The 23,574-nt window shown below is 44.7% G+C and overlaps 1 protein-coding gene across 6 annotated transcripts in view; it reads right to left on the reverse strand.

Moving 5' to 3' along the window:
- phyhd1 (phytanoyl-CoA dioxygenase domain containing 1) overlaps positions 1–23,574 on the reverse strand; it is a 56,075-nt gene that overhangs the window by 4,458 nt on the left and 28,043 nt on the right. For all 6 annotated transcript variants that reach the window (XM_073052753.1, XM_073052756.1, XM_073052751.1 and 3 more), the window contains 4 exons: positions 17,985–18,006; positions 16,485–16,613; positions 15,973–16,089; positions 2,776–2,902 (listed from right to left, as the gene is read on the reverse strand). In XM_073052753.1, the coding sequence (XP_072908854.1) occupies positions 2,776–2,902; positions 15,973–16,089; positions 16,485–16,613; positions 17,985–18,006 (395 nt within the window). The remainder of the gene's footprint in view (positions 1–2,775; positions 2,903–15,972; positions 16,090–16,484; positions 16,614–17,984; positions 18,007–23,574) is intronic.

A 23,574-nucleotide genomic window follows, 5' to 3' on the forward strand; every position in this document is an offset into this window, starting at 1 on the left:
TTTGTAACCCAGGAATGGCCAGTGATGAAACAGCCTTTCACTTCGGTTCTAGCCACCCAACTTTCCACTGATTCTTTATGGAAAATTATCAAAGTGGAAAAACTCCAATCTAGTTAATTATTAGCCTACTAAAGAATAATTACCAAGAGATCACAAGTCACCATTTCTCATTTTGGATTATCAAGATTAATTGGTTCTAATGCAAGTCCAAATATAGACAGGAAAAGCTTAGCTCCTAAGATTAAGTGAGATGAGAATGATTAGATGTGATGCCAAGACAACAGTTTCAGAGTCCCTTGAGCTCATACAATACAGCAGTTGAAGCTAGCCTTTGCAATTGACCGCAACCTCAAGAATGAATACATTTTTTTAAAAACCTTTAAAATACAATCTATAGTATGCAATTTCAAGTTCCAGATTCACCTCTGTTGATTTCAGAATGTGAATTGGAGATTGCTGCAAAGGATTTAGCCTGATTCAACCAGGGTCTAATATTAGATTTTTGTTTTTAAAAAGGCACAGCAGGACAGGAAAAGAAATACAGTTGGCCCTCCTTGTCAGTGGGGGGATTTGGTTCTGGGACCCCCCGCAGATTCCAAAAAACATGGATGCTCAAGTCCCTTATATAAAATGGTGTAATATTTGCATATAACCTACACTCATCCTCCTGTATACTTTAAATCATCTCTAGATTACTTATAATACCTAATACAATGTAAGTAGTTGTTATACTGTATTGCTTAGGGAATAATGACAAGAGAAAAGTCTGTACATGTTCAGTACAGATGCAACCGTAGCTCTTCTGGGAACCCGATTCTCCCGTGATCTTTAAGTTCTTGAGGCTGTAGTGCTTTACGTAGCTAGCCAGCCATCACTTACTAGCCTTAAACTCCTTCCTCTCGCTCACAACACAAGTAGCGAATGAACGAGATACAAGGCAAACAATGCTCGACTTCCGGGTTTTCCCGATCCGCGGTTGGTTGAATCCGCGCATGCGGAACCCACGGATAAGGAGGGCCGACGGTAATCTGATGGTTGCCAGAACTGTTCAGATACAAAGTAACAAACATTTCACAATGAAATTATCTTGGAATAACAGAAAACTTGTTCTGCAGGCATTGAGTTAGACTGAAACTAGTGTGCAACTCACTTTCCAATTCCCAGCTAAAATTTTCAATAATGAACTCTTTAATTTTTGATGATACAAACAGCTACTAGATATGCACAGTGAAGGTAACGCTAACATATCTAGCTTGTCTCCCTGTCTGCTAAGGACACACAACTTCATAAAAGTGTAGCAGTGAAGGAAGAGACAGGTGTTTAACTTTCACTTTTCCTTCTATCCCAGCTGGGTCACATTCACATCAGCACAGTTCATACAAAAATCCTAAGACATAGGAGCAGAATTATGCTATTCAGAATGTTAAGTCTACTCCACTATTCAATCATGACCGATTCATTTTACCTCTCAATTCCATGCTCCCTGTAACCTTTATTGCCCTTACTAATCAAGAATTATCAACACGTGCTTTATGTATATCTGTGGCAATGAACTCCACAAATTCACCACCCGCAGGCTAAAGAAATTCCTCTTCATCTCTGTTCTAAATTGAGGTCTCTTTATTCTGAGGTTGTGCCTTCTGGTCCTAGGCTCCTCCACTATAGAAAACATCCTCCTCAAGTCCACTCTATCTAGGCCTTTCAATATTCAATAGGTTTCAATGAGATCTCCCTTAGCATTCTTTTAAACTCCAGTGAGTACAGGCCCAGAGCCATCATATGTTAACCCTTCCATTCCAGGAATCGTTCTCATAAGCCACCTCTGGAACCTCTCCAATGCCAGCTCAGCCTTTTTTTTAGCCCAAAACTGCACACAATATTCCAAATTTGGTCTAACTAATGCCTTAAAGCCTCAGTATTACATCCTTGCTTTTATATTCCTACACTCAAAATGATAACATTTCATTTTCCTTCCTTGCTACTGGCTCAACCTGCAAGTTAACCTTCAGGGAATCTCATACAAAGACCCCAGAGTTCCTTTGTACCTCTGATTTCTGAATTTGCTCCCCGATTTGAAAATAGTATATGCCTTTTTACCCAAGTACATGCCCATACAGTTCCCTAAACTGTATTCCATCTGCCACTTCTTTGTCCATTCTCCTATTTTGTCCAAGTCCTTCTGCAGACTCTGTCCTTCCTCAACAAAATGTGCCCCTCCACTTTGTATCTTCCGCAAACCTGGCCATCATCTTGACCATTGGACTTTTCCCTAAAAAGCTTAGATACGACAAGACTGAACTTGCAGACAATGTCACCATTTTAGTAAAAGGAATAAATATTTCACAGGGAAAACAGGACTACATTAAAATTCTACACAAAAACAGTAAAAGAAACAAGTTACAAACAATAAATTCTGCAGATGCTGGAAATACAGAGAAACACACACAAAATGCCGGAGGAACTCAGCAGGTCGGGAAGCTTCCATGGAGAAGATAAAGAGTCAACATTCTGGGCTGACACCCTTCAGCAGGACTGGAAAGGAAGAGGGAAGAAGCCAGAACAAGAAGGTGTGGGGACTGATGAAGGGTTTCGGCCCAAAGCATCACTGATTTACTCCTCTCCAGAGATGCTGCCTGATCTGCTAAGTTCCTCCAGCATTGTGTGTATGCAACTTGTTTCTTTTGTAAATGTAACCAAAAATCAATAGATCATGTAGCTATATCTGTTGCACATGCCAATGCTTGCAGACAGAAAGTACTAATTTCAAAGTCTTACCAGTTCTCTTCACTCCAGTGAGTATCACGGGATTCCATTATGTGGAAAGTATAGCAATGGCGTGACTTATCTGATGTGTTTAAAGCACTTTTGTGCACAACTTGTCCGTGAATTAGGATAAGTCCACCTGTACAAAGCAAATCAACTAATTATAGAGAAGACGCATCTTGTTTACACTTGTGCAAGCTCCCAATTTATTCAAATTCAAAGTAAATTTATTATCAAAATATGTAAATTTCACCATATACTGCTGAGATCCCTTTTCTTGCAGGCATTCACACTAGAACTGTGATGTGAGACCTAGGCGAGGATGGTAAGGACGCAAGTGCTGGAGTGTCCAAAGACTAGAATCGAGATATGATACAAGACTGAAATAAAGGCAGGGTTCTTAACTAGATGCTAGACGAGAATCCCAAGTTGAGCACGAAACATCAGATCAGATGCTCTTTAAATATTAAAACCCTGGCACCAAAACATGGCAGCCAATTAGCATGGCTGCTCGCATCTTTAAAGGGGTCATGCCAGCTAGCTATATTCCAGAGAACTACAACGTATTACATCTGGAGCTCACAGAAACTTAGCGTGATCAATAAGTGGAGATATCATAATCCAAAAATAATTGTCAATGCTCTTAAGTAGAGAATGGATTTTTAGCTAACCTTTCTTGAAAAAAAAAGTTAAGTTTAGCTTACCTTTCTTGAAATTACTCTTTCTTTCTCTTTCATAAATTTTTAAAACTCAAAAGGTAAACATAATAATTTTCTCAATTCTGGGTTGAACTTGAGATAAGCACAAATGGATTTCAACTTCAACTAAAATGAGATGATTTTTATCCTTGCTCTTGAAGCTTGTTAAACAAGAAAAAGCTTGCTCACACATGTAAGAAGTAGAAAACTGCAGCAAAATGTTCATTGCTCTCCGATGAATGTCAGGTTACTCTTCTTTCACAGAAATCCATAACTTGTCCAGTGGCAGGTCAGTAAATCTCATCTCCAGTGCATGATCAGAGTGCAGCTCACAAAGTTCTCTCAAAGTCAAGTTCTCCAGGTGAGCAGAAGAGAAAGGGTCCCTCACGCTGTCATACACTTGTTTTGAAACAGAGAAAAAATACTGTCAATTTGTTCTGCAGTTCTTCCAGGTGGTTTTCAATAAGACTCAAGACTTTCTGATATTTTTTCTCACTCTCAAACCCAAGCAGCAGTAGAAACATTTCAAGATTTCCTTTTGAAACATGATTTTACCAAAGATTCAGTTTCCTTTTAACTCCAAGAATCTTGTCACTTGAAGTCAGAACATTTTCTCCAGGGCCTTGCAGAGACTTGTTCAACTGGTTGATATGATAAAAATGCCTGTTAAATAGGCTAGTTTCTGCAGCCATTCTTCATCTTCAAAGCACTTTGCAAAAATCTGGCCTATTAGTTTCCTGAAAGTATTCCTGCAACTCAACTTTCAGCTCAAGTACCCTGTTGAGAACTCTCCCTCTGCTAAGCTACCAGATTTCTGTACGTCGCAGGAGACTGATGTGCCTTTGTTCAGGTTTTCACAGTTTTTTTGAAACATTTTCAAGTGAACTGGTCTTAAAGCTACTAAATAACTTGCTTCCTTAATCATTTTATTGACTGTGACTTTGTCAAAAGCTTTAATCTGTTTGTTCTTTCTTTATTAATCTTTTTATTGATTTAAAAAGAGCATATATACAAACAATAGGAGTATTAGCTCAAATATATATATATATCAGTAACAATACAAAAAAAATATATATATATCAGTAACAATACAAACAGAAAGTGAAATAGACATTATCAAAATCATACACAGTATTAAGCTAATATGTAGTATATAATAAAAGTGAAGACAGCTAATTCTCCTCTTATCAATTCATGGACAGAAAAAACAACTGCAAATTCTTAAATGAGAAAAAACCACTACACTATATGAGAAAGGGAAAAAAAGGGACTGGGCAGTCCATTCTGAGGATACAGACAAAAAGAAAACAAAGACTTTCTGATCAAATCTAAAACTTCAAAAAAAAAATTGGAAGAGTAATAAATCAAATCAAATGAAAATATTGAATAAAAGGTCACCAGATTTGCTCAAATTTAAAGGATGCATCAAACGTCCAACTTCTTATTTTCTCTAAACTTAAACAGGACATAATGGAGGAAAGGCAATAAAAGACAGCAGGTGGATTAGAATCCTTCCAATTCAGTAAAATGGCTCTCCTAGCCAATAAAGTTGAAAAGGCTATATCATACGTTGAGCGGAAACAGGAATATTTCCTGCTTCCAATGGGATAATCCCAAAGATTGCCGTAAGTAAATTAGGTTGTAAATCCAGATCCAAGACTTTTGATAACGTTTTAAAAACATCTCTACAAAAATTGTCTAGCTTTATGCAAGACCAAAACATATGAGTTAAAGTGGCCAGCCTCAATATTACTTCTGTCACAAATAGGATTGATGATGGAAAAAATATGTGCCAATTTATCCTTTGACATATGTGCCCAATGAAATACCTTGAACTGTATCAAGGAATGGCGGGCACAAATAGATGAGTTATTAAACAAATGAAAAGTTTTACTCCATTGATTATCTGAAAATGACTCTTGAAATTCCAATTCCCAAGCACGTTTAATTTTATCGTTAAGTATCATTTATAAATTCAATAACCGTTTATAAATTATAGCTATCAACCCTTTTTGAAGTGGTTTAAGCTGAAAGAGAGCATCTGTCATATTAGGTGGATAAGCAGAAGGGTAATTTGGCAGCAAACCATGTAAAAAAATTCCTAATTTGTAAATATCTAAATAAGTGTACATTAGATAAATCATATTTATCCACTCAAAAAAAGACATTAAAAAATCCCCTAAAAACAAATCTGGAAAAGTTGTTATTCCCTTGGTTTTCCAAATTAAAAAGGCCTTATCCAAAATTGATGGTTTAAAAAATAATTGAAATGGATATTACTAGAAAAAAACAAAATTATTTAACTCAAAGTATCTACGAAACTGAAACCAAATTCTAATGTATGTTTAATAATAGGATTAAGGTCTTGGCTACTAATCTCAGAAAACAAAAAAGGGAAGAGGAGCTTCTAGTAAAGAGGCCAAAGAGAACCCCTTCGCCGAGTTTTCCTCCAAATCCAACCATGAAGGACATTCATGTATGTCTGAATAATGAATCCAAAGAGTGATATATTGAATATTAATTGCCCAATAATACATTCTAAAATTTGGCAAAGCCATACCACCGTCCTTTTTTAATTTCTGCAATAAGGGTTTACTCAATCTAGGATTTTTATTATTCCAAATACAAGATAAGATTATAGAGTCTATTCTGTCAAAAAACGTTTTGGGAACAAAGGAAGGAACTGCTTGAAATGTATATAAGAATTTCGGTAGAACTATCATTTTAATAGCATTAATTCGACCTATTAATGATAACGTCATAGGTGACCATTTAGAAAGCATTTGTTGGGTGTAATCAATTAATGGGAGAACATTATATTTATATAGGTCTTTAAAATTTTTAGTAATTTTAATATCAAGATAAGTAATTTCTAACAATACTGAAAGATACTTGATGATATTGATTCAAGTAATTATTAATAGGAAATAACTCACTTTTATGTAAATTTAATTTATATCCAGAAAAACTACTGAATTCAGAAAATATAGATAACATAGAAGGAATAGATTTCCTAGGATCTGAAATATAAACTAACAGTTTATCTGCATACAACGAAACCTTGTGTACTTTGTCCCCTCTCTTAATACCCTGAACAGTATTGGAATCCCTAACAGCAATAGCAAGGGGTTCTAAAGCCAAGTTAAGTAATAAAGGGCTAAGAGGACATCCCTGCCAAGTACCTCCGTATAATCTAAAGTAAGGAGATTTTTGATTAGTAGTTATAACCGCAGCCACAGGGGCTTCATTGATCAATTTGGTCCATGAAATAAATCCCGGACCAAAATTAAATCTTTCCAAAATCTCAAATAAGTAAGACCACTCCACCCTATCAAAGGCTTTCTCTGCATCAAGAGAAACAATACATTCAGATTATTTAGATGGAGAGGAGTGAATAATGTTTAATAATCTTCGAATGATAAAATGTGAACACCTATTCTTAATAAATCCAGTTTGATCATTGGAAATAACACTAGGTAAGCTTTAATCTGTTTGTTTTGCGATTCCAATAGTCATTTCAAATAATCAGTACTTTTATGTCATATGGCTGATTTGTAGTTGAGTGTCCTTTCAATTTTGCTGGAGCCGTTGCTATATTGGTAAGTTGTTTGCCCCTGTTTGAGTATCTGACAGGGCTGCTGCCCAAGTTCTGGTTGCACTTCAGCCCTGCACTCCTTGTATATGAGCACCCAGTATTGAGGGGAAGGGTTTCCAGGAGGATCTCCTGGTTGGCTTGGGCAAGATAGCCATTCACAGGTCTAGGCGGAGGAAAATCAAGGGCTCAGCCAGGGCCGACTGTTTTAGAGAGTAGTAATTATGTTTTAATTTTAATTTATTCACCGTCTTGTAAGTATCTAATGATTATACCTTGTGTATTTGTTGGGTAAATAAACCTTTACAGTTTTGTTAAAAAACGACAGACTGTTTTTGTGTCCATTGTTGCACTAGTGCGGTGAAATAATTCAAGATTGTAATTCTTCTTCATTAACCTTATCAGAATTGTTCATAGCATTCACCATCAGCCTACTGTCCTCCCCCTCTGTGCAATATCTTACATTAAAAACTGAGAATGGGCTCAACGAAATAAACACGGCCCTACTGAACACAGCCATACTGGGCTGAGATTGCTAACAAGGCTGTTCGGTCACTGCCCGCCACTGCAAACGCTAGCATCACGCAACATGCAAAACTCAAAAAGGTGGGGTTTTTTAATCACGATCTCTCGGGGAACCCCTAGCAACCTCTCACAGAATCCTGGTTGAGAAACACAGGTCTAAACCCTGGAGGCTGGCGCAGTCGGGTGCATGCCATAGCAAGAACAAAAATACAATGCAATCAATGGAAAAACTACACACAAAGACATCCAACAGATGTACAAAATGTGCAAATACTAATAATAATCAATAAATAAATCATACTGAGAATACAAATTGTAGAGTCCTTGAAAGTGTTCAGAGATCAATTTAGTGCTGAGGTGAGTGAAGTTATCCTCGCTGGTTCAGGAGCCTGATGACTGAAGGGTGATAACTTTCCTGAATCTGGTGGTGTGGGATCCAAGGCTCCTTTCCAATGGCAGCCGTGAGAAGAGAGCATGGCCTGGATGATGGAGGTCCTTGATGTATATTCCTTTATTGTGATAGTGCTCCTTTTAGATGTGCCAATTACTGTGGAGGGCTTTTCTTGCGATGGACTGAGCTGTATTCACTACCTTTAGTGCTCTTCCATTTTTGAGCAACATTAAGATCAAGCTCAATTTCTATGCATTAATTTGTAATGCAAAGTAGAGAGAACAAAATTAAACTAGCTCCATTACCTTCAATGGCATTGTGGCGACCCACTTCCCAGCGCACTCGAACCGGCTCACAAAGTGGCGTGTGCCGGCACTGAGGCCGGTCCCAAAGAGGGCGCCAGGCCTGCTTCACCAGCAAGGGGAAAAGCCCGTGCACGGGACGGGACTGTGAATACACGCCCCCTACAGCATTCCCGCCCGGGGAGGGCGGGATCAGGAAGGCTTTAAAGCGAGCCCGCGATGTTTGAATACATCTTTTCGCAACTGCCGCTCACCGACTCCGTGTCGTTGTTTCAGCACTGTCGTGTAGCACACCGCTACAATTGGTGACCCCGACGGCCCAAACGATATTTGGGCCGAAGATGACCGACGCCGCATCTGTTCATGCAGTTTCGTTAAAACTGCCAAGCTTCTGGCCGCTGCGACCTCACCTATGGTTCCAGCAAGCAGAAGCCCAATTCCACATTCCGCAGATAACCTCAGATGACACACGTTACTACTATGTGGTGAGCTCCCTCGACCAGGAAACAGCGGCCCAGGTTGAGGAGTTCATACAGTCGCCCCCAGCGGACGGCAAATACACAGAATTCAAAGCCTTGCTCATAAGGACTTTTGGACTCTCACGGCGCAAGTGAGCTGCCCACTTACTGCACCTGGATGGTTTGAGAGACGGGCCACCATCAGCTTTGATGAACGAGATGCTCTCCCTGGCCGGAGGTCACAAGCCCTGCCTCATGTTTGAGCAGGCATTCCTGGAGCAGCTGCCCGAGGACATACGCCTGCTGCTGTCCGACGCGGATTTCAGCGACCCCCGGAAGGTGGCGGCCCGGGCGGACGTGCTGTGGAAAGCCAAGAAGGAGAGTGGGGCATCCGTCGCACAGATCACCAGGCCACGCTCCCAGCAGCAGACCAGACCAGGCCCGGCCGCAGAGCCCACTAACCCCAGAGGGAGGGGTGAGGAGACCTACGAACAATGGTGCTTCTACAAGTTCCCGGGAAACGCTAGGGCCAGCCGCCGCTGATGGCTATGGCGGCTGGCCATCGGGATAGCCTCCTGTATGTGTGGGACAAGCGGTTGGGACACCGCTTTTTGGTCGACACCGGAGCCGAGATCAGTGTCTTATCTCCGACGAGTTACGACACCCGCAACAGAGCACCGGGTCCCACCCTGAGGGCCGCGAATGGCAGCACAGTAAGGACCTACGGCATCCGTATGGTGCGGCTACAGTTCGGCTCCAGCTGGTTCACGTGGGACTTCACACTAGCCGCCGTAGCCCAACCGCTCCTGGGAGCGGATTTTTTGCGAGTCACAGCCTACTGGTCGACCTGCCAAGGAAGAGACTGGTCCACGCCGAGACCTTTCAGACGTTCTCCCTGGGTGAAGCCCAGTTGCCGGCCCCACACCTAGACTCCATCACGCTGTCCAACAACGACTTCACCAGAGTCCTGGAGGATTTCCCATCGGTTCTGGCACCGCAGTTCACGGCAGCCATGCCCAGACACGGCGTACAGCACCACATCCCGACACAAGGACCACCCCTCCACGCCCATGCTCAAAGATTTCCCCTGGACAAGCTCCGGCTGGCGAAGGAGGAGTTCAAGAGGATGGAGGAATTGGGGATCATAAGGAGGTCCGACAGCCCATGGGCCTCCCCCCTGCACATGGTGCCCAAAGCAACAGGGGGCTGGAGACCATGCGGCGACTACCGCAGGCTGAACGAGGCTACAACACCGGACCGCTACCCTGTGCCGCACATTCAGGACTTTGCAGCAAACCTGCACGGTGCACGGATCTTCTCCAAGGTAGACCTCGTCCGGGGATACCATCAAATCCCAATGCATCCAGACGACGTCCCCTAAACGGCACTCATCACCCCTTTCGGCCTTTTCGAGTTCCTCCGCATGCCGTTCGGCCCAAAGAATGCCGCGCAGACATTTCAGCAGTTAATGGACGCGGTGGGACACGACCTGGACTTCGCTTTCATCTATTTGGATGACATCCTCATAGCCAGCAGCAGTCGTCAGGAGCATCTGTCCCACCTCTGTCAACTCTACGCCCGACTGAGTGAATACGGCCTGTCAATCAACCCGGCCAAATGCCAGTTCGGGCTCGACACCATCGACTTCCTGGGCCACAGGATTACTAAAGACAGGGCAACCCCTCTGCCCGCTAAGGTAGACGCGGTCCGCCATTTCCCCCGACCCAACACAATCAAAGGCCTTCAGGAATTCGTGGGTATGGTGAATTTCTACCACCACTTCCTCCCTTCAGCTGCCCGAATCATGCGCCCCCTGTTCGCCCTGATGTCGGGTAAGGGCACAGACATTACCTGGGACGAGGAGTCCGCCGCCGCTTTCATTAAAACCAAAGAAGCCTTAGCAAACGCCGTGATGCTAGTGCACCCCAGAACGGACGTCCCTACTGCCCTCACAGTGGACGCATCTAACACAGCAGTCGGTGAGGTGCTGGAACAACTCATCGAGGGTCGCTGGCAACCCCTGGCGTTTTTCAGCAAACACCTACGACCACCCGAGCTCAAATACAGTGCTTTCAACCGGGAACTGTTGGCACTGTATCTGGTAATCCGGCATTTCAGGTACTTCTTAGAAGGAAGGCCCTTCACCACAGTCACGGACCACAAACTTCTTACCTTTGCGTTCATGAAAGCATCCGACCCCTGGTCGTCCCGCCAGCAGCAACATCTGTCCTGCATCTCCGAATACACGACGGATGTCCGGCATATCGCGGGAAAGGACAATGTCGTGGCGGACGCCCTCTCCCGCCCTAACATCCAAGCCCTGTCCCAGGGGGTAGACTATGAAGCACTGGCGGAGGCGCAGCAGGCAGACGAGGAGATCCCTAGCTACAGGATGCAGTCTCTGGTTTGCAACTCCAGGACCTCCCCGTAGGCCCAGGTGAGAGGACCCTACTCTGTGACGTCACCACCTGCCAGCCCCGTCCCGTCGTTCCGGCAGCCTGGCGGCGGCGCATTTTCAACTCCATTCACAACTTAGCGCACCCCTCCATCAGGACAACCGTCCGGATGGTCTCCAGCAGGTTTGTTTGGCACGGACTCCGCAAGCAGGTCCGTGACTGGGCCAGAACGTGCATGCACTGCCAAACAGCCAAGGTGCAGCGACACACCAAAGCTCTGCCACAGCAGTTTCACCCCACCCGCCGGCATTTCGGCCACATTCATGTGGATATCGTGGGCCCCCTGCCAGTGTCGTGAGGAGCGCGTTACCTCCTGACTATCGTGGACCGGTTCACAAGATGGCCAGAGGCGGTCCCGCTCACCGACACCACCTCCGAATCTTGCGCCCGGGCACTGACCGCCACCTGGGTGTCCCGCTTTGGTGTACCGGCCCACATTACCTCCGACAGAGGCGCCCAGTTCACCTCCAGCCTGTGGTCGGCAATGGCCAGCCTTTTGGGGACTCAGCTGCACCACACCACTGCCTACCACCCACAGTCGAATGGACTAGTGGAGCGTTTCCACCGTCACCTGAAGTCGGCTCTCATGGCCCACCTCAAAGGGCCTAACTGGGTGGACGAGCTTCCCTGGGTCCTGCTCGGAATCTGCACGGCGCCCAAAGAAGATCTGCACACCTCGTCGGCCGAGTTGGTGTACGGCGCACCCCTGGTCGTCCCAGGGGAGTTCATACCAGCCCCAAGGGAAGAACCCGCAGCAGTCCTGGGCAGACTACGCGAGAGGCTTGGTAACCTGGCCCCCATACCCACTTCGCAGCATGGGCAGAATCTGACCTGCAAAACTGTAAGTTCGTTTTTGTATGACGGGGCGGACATCGGGCACCGCTACAGTGGCCCTACGAGAGGCCGTTTACGGTGATCAGAAACAACGGGTCCACATTCGTGCTGGACATAGGGGGGAAAGAGGAGGTTTTCACAGTGGACCGACTCAAACCGGCCCATGTGGACTTGGCGCAGCCAGTCAAGATTCCGGCACCGCGGCGCAGAGGCAGACCTCCCAAACAGAGTCCGACCCAGACTGTGGACATTGGGGGGTGTATCGCCGGTTCTGGGGGGGGGTGGATTATGTGGCGACCCACTTCCCAGCGCACTCGAACCGGCTCACAAAGTGGCACGCACCGGCATTGAGGCCGGTCCCAAAGAGGGCGCCAAGTCTGCTTCACGAGCAAGGGGAAAAGCTCGCGCGCGGGACGGGCCAGTATTCCTGGCCGGGGAGGGCGGGATCAGGAAGGCTTTAAAGCGAGCCCGCGAAGTTTGAATAAATCTCTTTTCGCAACTGCCGCTCACCGACTCCGTGTCGTTATTTCAGCGCTGCGTGTAGCACACCGCTACAGCATCAAATTAGAGGGATTTCCTCCCTTCGTACATCAGCAGTTTCAGTCACCTTATTCTGTGCTTTTTTTTTGTCCGTCCTGTTGGGTGTGGCCTTTCACTGGTTCTGTTGTGTTTTTTGTGTTTACTGTGAATGCATCTGGTGCCACACATGTACCTTGATCACAAATTTACTTTGAACCTTGAATCATTTCAAAAGCTCTGCATTTAGGCAGGATCCTAGAGCCAGTCTGGCTGAGCTTAGAGCCCAACTATTGGAACTGCAAATTTTCCTGTGCTACAGGGGCAGATCATTGTCTATCTACTTATTTGGAAACAGCCCCTCAATTGTAAATGAGGCAAATATGAAGTAGCCAGTGTCGGTGTGAGATAATTTTAGGTTGACTCCTTCCTTTGAACAACCACGGTAAAATACTCATTTGCTTTGCTTTGAGGGCCACTCCAAAACAGCTTGAAACAAGACAGCGCTGAAGTGCACCCCACCTGCATGACAATTTTCATTTTTTTCCCCTGTTTGCCTTCCCCCAAATGGCAAAAGGACTGCTCTGGTTCAGCTGCTTCACTTCTCATTTCTGTCCACAGTGATGCGTGTATCAGAAATTCTGAGGGTTGATCTCTCCTTAAAATATAGCAGTACTAGCTAATACAGCGGCAGGATCCTGCCCAAATGCAAAGCTTTTGAAATGATTCAAAGTTCGAAAGAAAATTCATTATCAAAGTACGCATGTGTCACCGGATACAACCCTGAGGTTCATTTTCTTGCAGGCATTCACAGTAATTATGAGAAGCAATAGAATCAATGAGAGACCACCCCAACAGGATGGGCAAACAATCAATGTGCAAAAAACAAACAGAGCAAATATAAAAAGAAAATATATATATATATAAAAATAAAGCAAACATCTTAAATTTCGTTAGTCCTGACAAAGGGTCTCGGCCTGAAACATCGACTGTACTTCTTCCTAGAGATGCTGCCTGGCCTGATGCGTTCCACCAGCATTTTGTGTGTGTTGCAAACATTTTAAACATGTGATATAGGGGCTTTAAAAGTAAATCCTTAGGTTGTGGGAATGGTTCAGTGATGAGGCAAATGAAGTTGAGTGAACTTATCTCTTCTGGTCAAAGAGCTTGACGATTGAGGGGTAATAACCGTTCCTGAACCTGGTGGTGCAAGTCCTGAGGCTCCTGTACATCTTTGCTGATGGCAGCAGAAGAGAACATGGTCTGCATGGTGGACATCCTTGATGGTAGATGCTCCTTTCCTGTGACAGCACTCCATGTAGATGTGCTCAGTGGTGGAGAGGGCTTTACTGAAGATAGATTGGGCTATATCAACTATTTTTTGTAGGCTTTTCTGTTCAAGGGCATTGGTGTTTCCATAGAAGGCCATGATGCAACCAGTCAATATACTCTCCACCACACATCTACAGAAGTTTGTTAAAGTTTTAGATGGCATGCTGAATCTTTTGCAAATTTCTAAGAAAGTAGAGGCTGCTGTGCTTTCTTTGTAATGGTGTTTACATGCTGGGCCCAGAACAGATCCACTGAAATAACACAGGAATTTGAAGTTCCTGACTCTCTCTACCTCTGATCCCCTAAAGGGAACTGGCTCATGGACTTTCTGAAGTCAATAAGCACTTCCTTGGCCTTGCTGACATTGAGCGAGAGGTTGTTATTGAAGCACCAGCTTTGATTCAGTGGTGACAAATTAGCATATAGGGGAGAGATTGAACACCTAGCTAGGTGGTGCTACAACAACAACCTCTCACTCAGTGTCAGCAAGACCAAGATTCTTGGTCATCAGCAAATTTAAATATGGCAATAGATTTGTGCTTAGCCTCGCACTCACAAGTATAAAGTGAGTAGAGCAGAGTGCTGAGCCTTGTGATACACTTGTGCTGATGGAGATTATAGAGGACATGCTGTCGCCAATCCAAACTGATTGGGGTCTACAAGTCAGGAAATTGAGGGTCCAGTTGCTCAAGGAGAGTAGAGGCCAAGGTCTTGAAGCTTAGTGATTGTTTTCGGGGGATCACAATATCACTAACAATAACAAGGGTTATTCTACAGGGTTGCTTTCTCTGGAGCGGCAGAGGCTGAAGGGAGATCTGATAGAGGTTTATAAGATTATGAGAGGCATAGAGGGAAGAGACAGACAGCATCTTTTTCCCAGGTTTGGTGTCCAATACCAGAGGGCGTGCATTTAAAGTGGGAGGGGGGGAATAAATTCAAAGACGATATGAGGGACACTTTTTTTAAAATATAAAAACACAGAATGGTGGGTGACTGGAATACTCTGTCCAGGGTGGTGCTAGAGACAAATACATTAGGGACTTCTAAGAGTAAGGAAAAAGCAACATCAGGTGTTTACAATCAATCCTCCAACCCCGGAGAGTGACCAGAATTAACCCATTGATGCAAAACTGACGACAGATTTTTAAACTGGTGAGAGATTTGCTGTTTGGGAGTGATGGGGTGATTTGAAATGAAATGGAAAGCTAATTGGCTAGAGGTCATATTTAAAAAGAAAATCAGCCAAAGAACTAGAGAAGTTGACAAGTTCTCAACAGTTGTTATACAACAAACACACTATCCAAAATGGTGGTTAGATCTGATTCCATGGTAACTTTCCACAAGATGTTTTGATAGGCACACAAATGTGAGTGAATTGGAAGGATATGGACATAATGTAGACAGAAGGTATTAGTTTAGTTGGCCATTTGATTACTAATTTAATTGGTGTGGCACAACATTGTGGGCCAAAGGGCCATTTCCTGTGCTGTACTGTTCTATGTTCTAATAACAAGAACAGTAAAATCTATTTCTAAGGCATAACCATCACATTTTAAACCAGTGATTCTCACCTCTTTGAAACCCAAAATATAAAGCCCTCTAGAGCTCCTTGCTGTAACCTAGTCCCATAGTTTGGATGAGCTCACAAATATTTCTGACATAGTCCCAACTGCAATACATAATGAATTGTTGAACTTAATTAACTATACTACCATTGCAGTAGTAACTAACTTACAGAATTCAACATATTAAGACGTGCAACCTTTCCCAACTTTTTTAAAAATTCCATGGGCCAATACCATTAAGCAACAGGACTGTGGACCCCAGATTGAGAAGGGAACACCGACTCACTTAAATTAGCCGGCCAGTGGTGTAGTGGCATCCGCACTGGACTTTTGGGCAAGTGGTCCCGGGTTCAAATCCGGCCAGCTCCTTGTACACTTTCTATATGTGCTGGGTTAAGCATCGAGCTAGCAACTCAGCCTTGTCAAATGCTAAAGAAACAGCAAGTTTGCCAATGCACCACAAAGTGTGGAAAGGAACAGCAACAATATACATTTAAAGACTATAGTTAACAAAACCAGTCAAAAACAATTAGTATTTACCTTTTTTAACCGGAACAGAGATGAATTCATTATCTGGATAATTACGCTCCTGTCCAACAAATTTGAGGAAAGGATACTCTCCATTTTGACTACGCATCATCCTCCGTGTAATACCAGCTATCAGTTGAAAGCAAAAATTACCATTGTGTAATCAGATAATTTAGCATCTTCAGCCAGAAACGACACACTTTCTATGGTATCATATTATGTAAATATTTACTTCACATTGGCCAGTATTGGTATGATGTGCTAAGTGACCACATTCTATGCTGTGACTTTCCATGATTTCTTTATGTTGTCCTGTTCCATACACATTCTTCAGCCAAGAAAGTTGGTTCACAACCAGTCAGTTAGATGCTCTGCCTGAAGAATAGCCACTATCCAGCACTGCCACAGTAATACAGTTGAAGTTGGGCAATTAATTGCTGGTTGAGTACATGGTTCACTAGTGGCTTGTGAAATATCATTAGTTAAATGTTAGACTGCAAACTCAGTAAAGGTAAGTCTCTTACCTCTGTGGGAGCCTGGAATAAACCAAAGGCAGCCATTCTCCTCAGTTGCATCATCTAGTGCAATCCAAAAGCCTACTATGCTCCCAAGGGGCTCTGTGTATAAGAAAGTTGCATCCTGGTGCGGGGTTACTGGAAATAGTGAGAACAAAATCAATAGGCGATATACACTGAGGATGATCAGTGACTCTGGACTGAAATCTGTTCATCAGCTCCTAGCCCTAAGATGTTGAACCTAGTCGATTAAACATTTTCAAATAAACAGCAATTTTTTTTAATTTGGTAACAGTGCTAATAATTACAGAACCAAAGGAGGAATTAAGGTACAAATCAATCATGATCTAACTGAATGTCAAAAATCAACTGTGGGTTTATAGCTATATTCTTCACCCATGTCCATTTTAAAATTATCCAACAAAATTAATGTGCTGGCTTTCTTTAATTTGCCTTGAAAGCAATCAGCACAGTCTTCCTCAGATAAGAATAATTCACTAAAAGCTAGCAGAAGGTAATGTATGCATGAGTTGATAATGTTCCTTTTTTGTTGAATGTTTATGTTCAAGTGCACAGGTATTTGTGCTGAAAAAGTGAACCACATAAATGTTTGAGAATCCAATGTTAAAATATTTCTTGCCCTTGTGAGACTTCAAACAGTCTTATACCACATTTATTTTATCTTCCCAATGACATGTCTCTACTTTGAGGAGGCTGAAGGGAGCTGGACTGCCCTCATCTATACTCAGGTCAATATACAGATACGCAGTACAAATATTGTCTCCTTTACACTTGTGGACTGGAAATGATATTAAACAATCTTGAAGCTTGAATCTCAATCTGAGGCCCACAAATGTACCCACCAAAATTACTGTGAGCTTTTCATATTTTTTACATCCATAATTTACAAGTGTGGCTGTTTGTATCAAACTGGGTTTGTTTCTGTACTACATGGTCACATTTAAGGAGAAAATTTCCAAAATTAATTCACTTGGAACCCACAACTATTACTGTTAACTCCGTGACTGAGTTTATTACAGGAATCAGTATGCAAAGATGGATAACTATTATGTTAAAAGCACTTAAGTGGTAGCTGTTCAATTTCAAAATAATTGTAAATGGGATTACGATTCAAGTTAAATTCAATCAAGCTGGATTTTATTTTGGAGTAATTGACTACAACAGTGCCACTCCTTCAATTTGCAGTTTTGAGATCTCGAATCCCCAATGTAAAGTTAGAGGAAGAATGGAAAACTGACCCTACTGTTTGCTCTCTAAATAGTGGCAGTCACCACAGTGTCAGCAACACCACCACTTAAAAATACAAGTGACAGATGAGTTGGTTGTAAAATTATTTTTAAAAGAACAATTATTAAACAAAATTAATCCAGTTCTTGTGATGAATGTCCTCAGGGTTATGGCCCCTATTATCAATTACTCTTTTCCAAAGCAAACTAATAGATAATCAGATGAGATGTCTGTCATGTAAGAAGTGTTTTCTTTCCTTACCTTCACCACCAATCCCTGGTTGCTGAAAAAATATATAATATCAGGTTGTTACAACTTTTGTAGAATGCTCAAAACAAAAGTATCCTTAGCTAATTAGTAGACTATAATTAAAGCCAATTAGTAGACTATAATTAAAGCCAATTAGTAGGCTATAATTAAAGCCAATTAGTAGACTATAGTTAAAATGTAATTGAATTATGGAAGTTCAGTTGCACAGCTTAATTCTTATATTTTTATGTCATGAAATGATACGTTCACAAGATCATGGAGTACTACAGCATAGAAACAGGCCCTTTGGCAAACCAAAGTGAACCATTATTTTCCCTAGACCCCTCCATTACCCTCACATTTATGTACGAGGGGTGATAGATAAATTTGTGGCCTAAGGTAGGAGTCAATTTTAGAAAACCTAGCTCATTTTTCAACATAGTCCCCTCCTACATTTACACACTTAGTCCAGTGGCCGGGGAGCATACGGATCTTGGACCTCCAGAAAGTGTCCACAGATGGATGATTTATAAGTTTGTGGCCTAAGGTAGAAGGAGATGAGTTGTACAGCTCTCATTACATGCACATGCAGGTCAACTCTTTGAGTGATTATGCAGAAAGTTTGAAGTTAATAACTCATCTCCTTCTACCTTAGGCCACAGACTTATCAATCACCCCTGATGAGTTATTGATTGATTAATTGAACCCTCATCCATCACTTGCACTGGCAGCTCATTCCACACTCTCACCACCCTCTGAGTGAAGTTCCCCATCAGGTTCCCTTAAACATTTCAACTTCCACCCTTAACCCATGACCTCTAGTCCTAGTCTCACCCAACCTCAGCGGAAAAGGCCTGCCTGCAAAATAAGCCAGTGATTTCATTAAAAGTGAGAACAGGATGGAAATTAGCAGGAAAAGATAATCAAATTTTCAAGCTCAGTCTGAAGACAAGCAGCAGTAGAAGAATTGAAAATGGGATCTGAGTATGGCTGAAACAAGACTGTTCCACTTTTTCAAATTTTTTCAAACTATTTTTTCCATGATAATGATAACCATTTTGGTGTTGCTTCCTCCGCTTTAAAGAACATTTACAGCGATTTCTGCTTTGCTGAAAAAACATTCACTGTTGGAGGGAGCAGCTCAAAACACCCTGGCCTGAAAAATCAAGAGCCTAACTAGCACCAAAAAAAAAAATAACTTAGCTGCTTTTAACTAAACTGCACTGTAGTGTAGTGGCTAGCGTAGCGCTTTACAGAGCCAGCTGTAAGATCGGGGTGCATTCCTGCAAGGAGTTTCTACATTGTCCCCATGACTGTGTGGATTTCCTCCAGGTGCTCCAGCTTCCTCCCACCAGACATACAGATTCCACTGACGTACAAGTTGGTTATGGGCACGCTATGCTGATGCAAGAAGCATGGTGACACTTGCAGGCTGTGGTAAACTATGTGTATACCTGTCTGGACACACCCCTCTGCTGACTGCTCCTGTGGCTCCTCCCACAGACCCCTCTGCTGACTGCTCCTGTGGCTCCTCCCACAGACCCCCTGCTGACTGCTCCTGTGGCTCCTCCCACTGACCCCCGCTGACTGCTCCTGTGGCTCCTCCCACAGACCCCTCTGCTGACTGCTCCTGTGGCTCCTCCCACAGACCCCCTGCTGACTGCTCCTGTGGCTCCTCCCACTGACCCCCTGCTGACTGCTCCTGTGGCTCCTCCCACAGACCCCCTGCTGACTGCTCCTGTGGCTCCTCCCACTGACCCCCCCTGCTGACTGCTCCTGTGGCTCCTCCCACAGACCCCCTGCTGACTGCTCCTGTGACTCCTCCCACAGACCCCTGCTGACTGCCCCTGTGACTCCTCCCACAGACCCCCTGCTGACTGCTCCTGTGGCTCCTCCCACTGACCCCCCCTGCTGACTGCTCCTGTGGCTCCTCCCACAGACCCCCTGCTGACTGCTCCTGTGGCTCCTCCCACAGACCCCTGCTGACAGCTCCTGTGGCTCCTCCCACAGACCCCTGCTGACTGCTCCTGTGGCTCCTCCCACAGACCCCCTGCTGACTGCTCCTGTGGCTCCTCCCACAGACCCCCTGCTGACTGCTCCTGTGGCTCCTCCCACAGACCCCTGCTGACTGCTCCTGTGGCTCCTCCCACAGACCCCTGCTGACTGCTCCTGTGGCTCCTCCCACAGACCCCCTGCTGACTGCTCCCGTGGCTCCTCCCACAGACCCCCTGCTGACTGCTCCTGTGGCTCCTCCCACAGACCCCTGCTGACTGCTCCTGTGGCTCCTCCCACAGACCCCTGCTGACAGCTCCTGTGGCTCCTCCCACAGACCCCCTGCTGACTGCTCCTGTGGCTCCTCCCACAGACCCCCCCGCTGACTGTTCCTGTGGCTCCTCCCACAGACCCCCTGCTGACTGCTCCTGTGGCTCCTCCCACTGACCCCCGCTGACTGCTCCTGTGGCTCCTCCCACAGACCCCCCGCTGACTGCTCCTGTGGCTCCTCCCACAGACCCCTGCTGACTGCTCCTGTGGCTCCTCCCACAGACCCACTGCTGACTGCTCCTGTGGCTCCTCCCACAGACCCACTGCTCCTGTGGCTCCTCCCACAGACCCCTGCTGACAGCTCCTGTGGCTCCTCCCACAGACCCCCTGCTGACTGCTCCTGTGGCTCCTCCCACTGACCCCCTGCTGACTGCTCCCGTGGCTCCTCCCACTGACCCCTGCTGACAGCTCCTGTGGCTCCTCCCACAGACCCTGCTGACTGCTCCTGTGACTCCTCCCACAGACCCCTGCTGACTGCTCCTGTGACTCCTCCCACAGACCCCTGCTGACTGCTCCTGTGACTCCTCCCACAGACCCCCTGCTGACTGCTCCTGTGGCTCCTCCCACAGACCCCCTGCTGACTGCTCCTGTGGCTCCTCCCACTGACCCCCTGCTGACTGCTCCCGTGGCTCCTCCCACAGACCCCCTGCTGACAGCTCCTGTGGCTCCTCCCACTGACCCCTGCTGACAGCTCCTGTGGCTCCTCCCACAGACCCTGCTGACTGCTCCTGTGACTCCTCCCACAGACCCCTGCTGACTGCTCCTGTGACTCCTCCCACAGACCCCTGCTGACTGCTCCTGTGACTCCTCCCACAGACCCCCTGCTGACTGCTCCTGTGGCTCCTCCCACAGACCCCTGTATAAAGGCGATTGGAGGCACTGCTCCCCTCTCAGTCTCCAAGATGTCATGGTCACGTTTGCAGCTAATAAAAGCCTATCTTTTGCCTCCCGTCTCCGAGAGTTATTGATGGCGCATCAAGGCTGCCCCAGCACTTCTCAGACCGTGCCGGTCTTTGACACAAACAACACATTTTACTGTGCATTTCTGTGTTGTTTCAATGTTCATCGGGTTTTTTTTTTAAAGATTAGCTTTATTGGTCAAATGCAAAAGCTGATAGAGAAGGTCCTAATTTTCATCCAACTCATCCATTGCAAATCTATATTGTCACAACAAAGTAGAATCCAATTATTCTGCAAGTCATTGTTGCAATTGTTCTCCCAGAAAGACCCTTGCATGGCAAAGTGACAAACTTCCTAAAGCAAATGTGAGATAATTATTATGGCCTCAACCTTATGGTCTATTGTACTTCAAAAATGAGACCAGATCCTTTCTGTAAAATTCTACATGATATTAAAGTGTTTCCTGTTCTATATTTCCCAAAGAAGAATTGGAACCTGCAGTTCATAGACTTGTCAAAGGGAGCAGGGGGCGGATTTTTATTTTCTGGATCTTACTGGTGATGCCCAACTGTGCCAGCTTCTGGGATTTAGACGCACTAACTCCCTGGAATACAGATAGCTTGCGCAGTTCCTGATTGGCAGCCAGGATTTCAATATTTAAGGAGCACCTGGATGGAGGTTCAGTGCTCAATCGTCCGTTCTACTTGGACTATCGTCTAGTTTATTCTGTTCTCAGATCCAGTCTCGGATAGTCCGGAACTTGGGTCCAACCATCCTCACCTAGGTCTCTCACCACAGTATTACTTACTTACCCATTCACCTGTGGCTCAGCTGCCAAACTCTTGCCTCTGACTCCAAGAGGGCTTGAAGTTCCAATCCAGAGATTACATTGAGATTACAATGAATCCAGAGTATACATTCTGGGGAAATCCTGCACTGTTGGTGGGGGGGGGGGGGGGGCGATTTTTGTTTGGAAGGAATGACAAACTGAGGCTCTGCTCTTTCAGGCAGATGTTAAGTACCCCATGTCATAGTTTTGAGGAAGAACAGTGCATGTTATTTGTCCCAATGTAGGTCAATAAAGCAGATTTTCTGGTCATTGTCACTGCTCTCTAAGCAAGTTTAGCTGCTGCATTTCTTACACTGCAATGTTGACTACACTTCACAACTGACTAATTGATTGGAGGAGTGTGGTAAACTATGTGTATACCTGTCTGGACACGCCCCTCTGCTGACTGCTCCTGTGGCTCCTCCCACAGACCCCTGTATAAAGGCGATGGAGGCACTGCTCCTCCCTCAGTTTCCAAGATGTTGTGGTCGCGTTTGCAGCTAATAAAAGCCTATCTTTTGCTTCCCGTCTCCGAGAGTTATTGATGGTGTATCAATGAGCAACACCTTATATTCCATCCAGGTAGCCTCCAACCCAATTAACATCAAATTCTGGAACTTCTGGTAATTGACCCCCCCACCCCCCCCACCGTTCTCCCATTCCCTCTCTCTGCCGATCTCCTCACCTGCCCATAACCTACCTCTGGTGCTTCTCCCCTTCCCTTTCTTCCATGCTTTTCTATCCTCTATCAGACTCCCCCCTTCTCCAGCCGTTTATCTTTCACCAATCAACTTCCCAGCTCTTTACTTCACCCCCTCCACCTCCCAGTTTCACCCCCGTCACCGTGTACTTCTTCCTCCCCTCCCCCCACCTTCTGACTCCAACTTCTCCCCTTCCTTTCCGGTCCTGAAGAAGGGCCTCGACCCAAAACGTCAACTGCTTACTCTTTGCCATAGATGCTGCCTGGCCTGCTGAATCCCTCCAGCTGTGCTGTTTCAGCTAGATGTTAAATAACCCATGTCACAGTTTTGAGGAAAATCAGTGCCAGTGTTATTTTTCAACGTAAGTCACTAAAGTTGATATTCTAGTCATTGCCATTGCTCTCTGTGAGTTTGGCTGCCACATTTCCTCCACTGCAATGTTGGACTACACAGCTGATTAATTGACTAAAGAGTTCACTGAACACAAAGGTCATGGGAGGTGCTCGGTAAGTGCCTGTCCTTTTTAAAATTATACTTCAGGAATTTGCTAAGCCTTTGGCAGCATCTTTTAGGAAAGTCAATACAAAATGTCTATACTCAGGCTACCTCTATCCCACAGCTGTATTTCATAAAGCAGTGGAAAATAGAATAGGCATTTCTCCATATTCAAGACAGACACGATAATATTAGAACTACTAAATTTATTGAAACTTTTGAAGTTCAAAATATTTAATTTTCAATGAAAATAATAAAGTAAGGATGTATTTACATAAAAGGTTTTGCTTCTGGATTCACCAATTCACCACTCATATATGCAAAAATCTATTCCATTGAAAAAAAGTGAAAAAAT

This window comes from Hemitrygon akajei, chromosome 7 (genome assembly GCF_048418815.1).
Source record: "Hemitrygon akajei chromosome 7, sHemAka1.3, whole genome shotgun sequence".
Taxonomy (NCBI): domain Eukaryota; kingdom Metazoa; phylum Chordata; class Chondrichthyes; order Myliobatiformes; family Dasyatidae; genus Hemitrygon; species Hemitrygon akajei.